Source organism: Chanodichthys erythropterus, chromosome 17 (genome assembly GCF_024489055.1).
Source record: "Chanodichthys erythropterus isolate Z2021 chromosome 17, ASM2448905v1, whole genome shotgun sequence".
Lineage (NCBI taxonomy): Eukaryota > Metazoa > Chordata > Actinopteri > Cypriniformes > Xenocyprididae > Chanodichthys > Chanodichthys erythropterus.
In genome coordinates this window covers 36,884,983-36,893,121 of record NC_090237.1, presented here as the reverse complement: position 1 = coordinate 36,893,121, position 8,139 = coordinate 36,884,983, and the positions used below count along the sequence as shown (strand labels likewise).

General features: G+C 39.7%; 1 protein-coding gene across 1 annotated transcript; it reads left to right on the top strand.

Annotated features, from left to right (window-relative positions):
• The first annotated feature begins 579 nt into the window (after nt 1-579).
• On the top strand, nt 580-1,497 carry LOC137005115 (olfactory receptor 51I2-like). The gene has a single exon (XM_067365898.1). It carries the CDS (start codon nt 580-582, stop codon nt 1,495-1,497), a length of 918 nt encoding a protein of 305 aa, XP_067221999.1.
• Nucleotides 1,498-8,139: the final 6,642 nt, after the last annotated feature.

Genomic DNA, 8,139 nt, shown 5'->3' with positions numbered 1-8,139 from the left:
TTCATACAACAACGTATTTTGGGTGCAATGAAAGTTTTGAGAAAATTATGAAAAATGCTGGCTCTAATTATTTGTTGGAAAAGTTTGGAAAGCACTAGATGCAGAATTATGCTACATTTATGCATGTTTTACATATAGGCTAAAATGTTTCCAGTGAAATCAAACCTCAGAGGACTTTGCAGCACTTATGCCACAACAGGCCTCCTGAGTCATGTTAGATACCATAAAAACAGTAGCACACATTGGTGACTCCACAGTCCCACAAAATCAGAACACAAATAGAGCTCATTACCTGAAGATGCAATGATGGTCATTTCAGAGTATATAACAGAGGGTATTTCTAAAAAAAAAAAAAAAAAAAAAAAAAAAAAATATTAGACTGGTTAGCACAGTAATAAATCGACATTCATTTAATTTGATAATTGTTATATTACTAATCTAACTTAAGACTTTAAATTTAAGGTCACATTAAATGGTATAAGACAATGAATCTAAATATTCTAAGTATATTTTCTTTATTTATATGTAAAAAACACAAATTTTGTTTGCTCATATTTTTCAGGTCAATGTGAAAGGAAAATGGAGAATGGAACATACTTTTACTTCATGTTGTTTGAAAATCTTGGGAGCATAAAATATGTTTTTTTCACTTTGGGGTTTATTTTTTACTGTGCTGTCATTTACTTTAATGTCATAATTATTCTTGTAATATTTCTGGAAAAGACATTGCACCAGCCCATGTACATTCTGATTTCATGCTTGTCCATCAACTCTGTATATGGTACAGCTGGCTTTTTCCCAAGGTTACTGACAGACCTGCTCTGTGATACACACAAAATCTCCTTTGAAGCATGTATCATACAGACTTTTGTCATTTACTCATATGCATCTTTTGAGCTTACAATATTAATGCTAATGGCATTTGATAGGTTTGTTGCAATCAGCAAACCTTTGCATTACAACAACATAATTACTACACGGTTACTAGCTTTTCTAATAGTTATAGCATGGCTTTATCCAATCACTTTTGTTGGTATTGGTTGTGTTTTGACTGGCAGGCTGACAATCTGTGGTAACAAAATGTTAAGGGTGTACTGCCACAACTATGAAATTGTCAAACTCTCATGTGTAAACAATACAGTTAATAATATTTATGGCCTGATTGTATTGATCACTACCATTTTTATCCCTTTGAGTTTTATAATATATACCTATGTCAGAATTATTATTATTTGTCAAAGAAGCACACGAGAGTTCAGGAGCAAAGCATATCAAACTTGTATTCCACACATAGTGATTCTTTTAAATTTCTCAGTTGCTGTTTTTTGTGAGCTTACTTTGAGTCGATTTGTGAATGGGGAACTTCCTGTAGCACTGAATGTTGTCATTTCACTTGAATTTATTGTTGTACCACCCATTGTAAACCCTATTGTTTATGGTCTAAACTTTCCTGATATCCGCAAAAAAATTAGACATCTTATAAAAGCCTCCAAATAGCCTGCTTTGTTTCTGTTGTAATAGAAACAGAAAACCAAGTTTGAATAAATGTAAAGATATTTGTTCAATCGCGCAATCACTCGCCTTTTAGTTTTTAAAGGTTTATGCACTAAATGTGATAGTTTTCACCTCTCTGAATTCTATACCTGTTTTCATTAAATGATCTCTTCAGTAATTATTTTTTTTTTTTTTTTTTTTTTGTGGAAAAAAATTATATAAGGGTTTTGGTAAAACAATCACAGATTAACTTTATTAACTGAAATAATGAAGGGGCCATTCATATCTTACCAGCTCAGATTAATAACTATATAATATAGCTTCTATGGAATCTTTTAAAAATGATATTAGTGTCAATTGTGTAACACAATTGTGTTATTTAGAATTTTTTTTATTTTTTTTATACACACATACCTACACACACACACTGCATGTGAACCATAATATTGTCTGACTGAATGTTATTTTATGTTATTTATAAAAATAAAAGTGATTCCATGCAAGAATACTAACACTATTATTTTCAAACCAGCTTGCAATGAGTAAACTAGACAAATTCCAGAAAACAGTCTTAGATTTTGCTGATTATTGATGGTCTTTATTATGTAAAACCATAAACAAATGAAGAAAAGAAAAAGAGGCAAACATTATAGGCAATGCATATTGTAAACAAAGCTTGCCTACATATATTTAATGTTTAATGAAATATATGTTTTAATTTACTGTCAAAGTGTAACACAGATTGTTAAAATTTGCACCTTTCTAAACCGAGAAAAAAAAGCATTTTAATGAAATACCTAATTTGTGATAAATATTTTTAAAATAATAGTGCATAATAACATGACAATAAATACAGTTTGTCAAATAATGTGTTACAAAATAAAATGAGGTGGGAGCCTGTTGTCTGCACCTCGTTGTTCGGGTTCTGCTACTGAGAAGAACGGTGACTCAGATCTTGGGGCTCGCAGATAGACATGGGCGTTGCCCTTTCTCTTGCTCGTTTTATTGACTCCAAGCGCATTCTTGATTTTAAAGCTATGATTTATTCCAATCCAGATGTGAACCTGCTTATTATGTCTCCAGTTTATTCTTAGAATTAGGGATGTAATGGTACACAAAACTCACGGTTAGGTACGTACCTCGATTTTTATAGTCATGGTTCGGTACGGTTTTCGGTACAGCAGGTGCGGAGAAAACTAAACATGAAATCGTTTTTTTTATTATTAAACAGTGGTTTACTGAACAAATTGTGGTTTTGTCTTTAAATTTAGTTATAATTTATTTTAATATAAGTTTCTTAAGGATAAAAAAATTCTCTCTGCTAATGCTATATACTACGTAGGGAGCCCTTACTTGAACATTATGCTGCTATAATATTAAAGGTTAACAACTGAGCCCAAAATATTAGCCTAAATTCAATCGCTATATATTTTTAGATAAAATAATCAACACTCAAATAACAAATTGTAGGCCTATGCAAACATGTAAGCTACACCTAAGGCAGTTTTTGCATTAACTTCTAAATGTTAATGAAACAGTTGAAACAGGAGAATTCAAATATCACAAAAGTGCTGATCATTCACCTCTGCATTCAAACACATGAGCCGCATACATGTTTTCCCCAGCACAGCAAGCACATGTGTGTTGTTTGTATTTTGCCCGCGATGCAGTCAGAACTGGAGTTTGAATACGAACACGTCAAAAATATAATTGTTATGATATACACGTGGAGTACACATATGATCGGTTTCAATGTGGAGCTTCACGATGAGTTTAACAACACTAGCCATGTAGATCATAGCTCATATTCAGAATAAAGTATCTGTGTCTAAAGTTTTTTATAGACATATATAAAAAGGCTACTCTCTGAGAAAACAAAGGAAATTAACATTTGAACTTTCTCTTGCAAATGAGCATCCCCATCCAAAACAAAATCAGCATTGTCCCAATTTACATCTCATTCCCTTAACCCATTCCTGAAATTCACCCAAAATCTACTTTCCAGATGCCAGGTACATCTTTTACACTGTTTCTGAGCATTTGATATTTTGTATCGATTGTCTTGGAATTATGTAATTGGCATGATACATTTACCTGACTAATAATGGCTAAAAAATGGTTACATTTGGATTTATTCTGACTTACTCTGGAATTATGGAATTAATATATTAGATTATTGATTCAAGTAGATTAAGTGAAGGCTTATAGGGGGGTACATGGGTTACTTTTTTAACAATAGAAAGCATGGGCAGCATTGTGAAATCGCTTTAGCTATAACCTCTGGTTACTGTCTCAACTTTATTCAAGTTGTTATATAGTTATCTTGTAACTATAGAGGGCTACATGGGTACCTTTCAACAATAGCAAACATGGGCGGTTTTGTTAAATTGCTTTAGCCATAACCTTTGACTAATGATTGGACTTGCGAGTTTGTGTTCATGAGATCCGTGTTAAATGGAACTTACTTTCAACAAGGTCATGGTGAGCTGCAATCACGGCCACATAGACCTTAAGGGTGGAAGGAGACAGCCTTTGATCCAACCCTTCATGGAGAAAGGAAAGGACTAACCTGATCGGACATTTCTAGGGTTTCTCTTGACGAGAAGAACACCAAGTGACAAAGAGGTTCCACTTCAAGGCATGCGCCTGTCTGGTAGACAAAGTTTTAGCTGAAGTGATGCTCGCACAACTGATCTCGGTTGGGGGGAATGCTGGGCGAATTGAGTTGCATAGTCGAGCCTGATCGCTCGAATGAGCCAGCGGGACAGGTTGGGAAGCTCTAACCAAGCTCCCAGAAACCATACCAGCGGGGTCAGAGGAACTACAGGCGTACCCACGGTGGAGCAGCAAGACAGAACAGATGGCCCTGATATGGGAGGCATAGCGTCCCTCAAGCGTCCCTGCACTCGTCTGGTTATGAGGGGTGACAGAGGAGGCTCTGTGAGAAGTCAACGCGTTCTCGGGCTGGCTTTGTGGAGGTGGCAAGGGAAGTGGGGGACGAGAGCGGCGTGGTGAACCAACGCACACTGTCATCCACGCCCTCTTGGGACCTGGAGGTAGAGGAAACAGCTCTTTATTGACTAGCAGAGCCAGTGGCAAAAAGCAACAAAGGATTCTCCCCCGGCCCTCCTCCGGGGGAAGGAGCGGTCCTGCTACCATCTCCTGTAGATTTGTCATCTCCGACTCCGGGGTGCCCATCTCAGGACTGAGATGCTGTTTTCCCGCGACCATCTCCTCGCTGCGGCTGAGCGGGAGAGGAGGAGATCGTGGGGGGGGGGGATCTGCCAGAGTCAGCCGAAGGTGGCGCTCCTGGACCACCAAAGTGGATATCACCTGACCAATGGATCGTACAGTGACATTCGTCTACCGGAGGGAGAGGTCGGCAACAGTGCGCACCTCTTGCAAGGCTCCCTGGTCAGCACCAGCCTCGTGCAGCCCTTTGAGCACCTTAGCCTGATAGACCTGCAAGGTGGCCATGGCATGCAGGGTGGAAGCGGCCTGACCCGCAGCTCTGTAAGCTTTAGCCACAAGCGTGGAAGAGAATTTACAGACCTTGGACGGGAGCTTGGGATCGCCACGCCAGGTGGAGGTGCTTGGAGGACACAATTGCATTGCAACCAAGCGCTCCACTGGGGGTATCCCAGCATACCCTTTGGCCACCGTGCCATCAAAGGGAGGTGAAGGCAGAGGTAGCACCAGAATGGTTTTGGGCAGATAAAGGTGCCCTCCACGAACTGATAACTTCCTCATGCAATTCTGGGAAGCTGGGAATAAAGGAACCGGTGGGGGGTGCTGGCATTCACCAGCGCATGCAGCCCCCAGGAACCAATCATTCAGCCTTGCAGCCCCCAGGAACCAATCATTCAGCCTTGAGCATTCGGGACAGGGTGAAGGATTCCACTCCAGCCCAATGCTCTCAGCTGCCCGGGCAATCATGGCCGTCAACTCGGGATCCGACTCGGGCAACGCAGACCTCCCAGGGGGAGGCAACACAGCTGAATCCTCATCTTCTGAGGACTCAAACCCACCTTGAGATGTGGCGATCGACATACGATCATCCTCTGGAGCCCCAAATGAGACGCTGGGTCCCACAGTAAGACCAGCAAGGTGCTTGTGACGGGGGAGTGCCCTGAGGAGGCTGACTCATTGGGTTGTAACCCTCAGATCACCCTGGCTTGAAATAACCTTCTCATGAGAAGAGGAACTAGATCGGGGTGTGGCAGAGGGGTCTCGATACTGTTTAACACTCTGGAGTCTGAGGTATCGCCGGCGATACAACCTCGATTTTTTTCTTACCAGTGTGAAAGAGACTCAAAATACTCAGTCAATGTTGCACATACAATTAAGGGTTATACACCATTTTAACCCTCAGGGGTCTGAGGATTTTTAGGACCCTGGAGAAGTTTTGACATGCCCTGACATTTGTGCTTTTTTCAGTTGTTCATAAACATATTAATGGAAAAAGTGTCATTACACTGTATTCAGCACAAACTAGGCTACCATAATATGTGAGGAACATGTATGTACATGTTTGTGTTTTTGAAGGAATAACGTTTATGCGTGGTTATTGAAAAAACAAAAAACTTAAGTCACTGAAATACACCTGTACACCTTTAGTCCACAAATGCCTGAGCACTAAAGAAGAATAGGCAATCCAGGAACTAACCGAACTAACAGAGGACAGAGATCGCTAACTATGGCAATGCAAAACACTTTTCAAGACAATAAATACACGATTCAGACAATGTATGCATGTATTGACTGAATTTGCGTCTGAATAGCGCTCGCTCCGTGGGCGTGGCCGCATTAGCGGATAATGAGCTGAATCACGGATTTCTGACATGGCTCTCTTTTCATACAGATTACATAAACACAGAATATTTGTTTTCAATTGGACTTACACGATTTAAAACCTGACATTTCAACGTTTTTTTTTTAGACACAAGTCTAATTTTTTTGTGATTAGTATTCACTAAGTTACAGTTAATTTTCTGAGAACTATCAGACTGGAGTTCATTCAGAGGGAGACGAGAGATCATGCATCATGTTAGTTTTCTTTATTTAACAAAAAGCACAACATTTTGTTGTTACTCTGAGTGTACACAAATAAAAGAAGATATTCCACAGATTAAAATGGTGTATAACTCTTAACTGTATGTGCAACATTGACAGAGTATTTTGAGTCTCTTTCACACTGGTTAGAAAAAAAAACGCGGTGATCACGCCGGCGTGACCGCCGACCCGAGGGAGTTAATCTGTGAAATATCTTCTTTTATTTGTGTACACTCAGAGTAAAAACAAAATGTTGTGCTTTTTGTAAAATAAAAAAAAAATAACATGATGCGTGATCTGTCGTCTCCCTCTGAACGAAGTCCAATCTGATAGTTCTCCGAAAATAAACTGTAACTTAGTGAATACTAATGACAAAAAAAAATTAGACCTATGTCTAAAGAAATGTTGAAATGTCAGGTTTTAAATTGTGTAAGTCAAATCGAAAAAAAAAAAAAAAATTCTGTTTATGTAATCCGTATGAAAAAAAAAACGCCAGTGATTCAGCTCATTATCTGCTAATGCGGCCACGCCCACGGAGCGAGCGCTATTCAGTTGCAAATTCTGAGGCAATACATGTATACATTGTCACAATCATGTATTTATTATCTTCAAAAGTGTCTATCTGCATGTTATAGCAATCTCTGGAAGCCTCTGTTAGTTCCTGGAATGTCACATGGCCTATTCTTCATTAGGAGGCATTTGTGGACTAATAAGCACAGACCGCCCTCCGGCTGCAAGTATGAATTGAAAACACAGTATCCAGCGCTCATAGTGATGACAATAAATATTGAATAAATATTACTCCTTTGTTGTCAGGTGAGCGTCAATGACCCAGAGGCGAAGGTAGTTTGCAAGAGTTTACTTGGTTCCAACAATAAACAAAAGCAGACTGCCAGGCACGATATAGAAGACGCGCTGCAGCTGGAGAGTAAAGGATAATACAGCAGCTTCCTGAGTCACAGATCCTCGACTGTAGTGTGGTCCAACAGAAGTGAAGCGTAGGCAGATGGAAACAACCACGCCATAAGACTGGGACTTAGACTCAGATAAATAACTGCTAATACACACACAAATAGCGTCAAGTATAATGAGCGAGAGCTCATCACACTCACATCAAACAATTCCCGGACACAGACAAGAACAAAGAGCAGGGAGAAGTAGGAAACGCAATCAGCGCGAAGACACAGAACAGGTGCGGGAGCGCGAGTAATGGGAAGCAGCTGAAACAAATGAAAGGTGAGTGAAAGAGAAGGGAAAAGCGACGGGGATGGCTAAGTCGGGAGGAATGAGGTGTGGTCCGGGAGGTGCAGGAAGTGAGGCGGATGAAGGAAGTGACATTGAGGTAGACATGGGTAACGAGGGAAATTCAAACAACGAAGAATGGAGGGTAGTGAATCGGAAAAAAAGGAAGCAGAGAGAAAATGACGGAGAAAAGGGAGAGGAAGAACAAAGATCCGAAATGAAAGTTATTATGCGGTTTCAATCCCCTTGTACGTTAAATCCCTTGAAGGTTAGTGAAGCTATTCACAAGATGGTAGGTGATGTTCAATTTTTTAAAACTTTGCGAGACGGGAATCTACTGATAATATGTAG

Coding starts and splice junctions, on each gene's coding strand:
- LOC137005115 (XM_067365898.1), top strand. CDS start 580: ATGGAGAATGGAACATACTTTTACTTCATGTTGTTTGAAAATCTTGGG.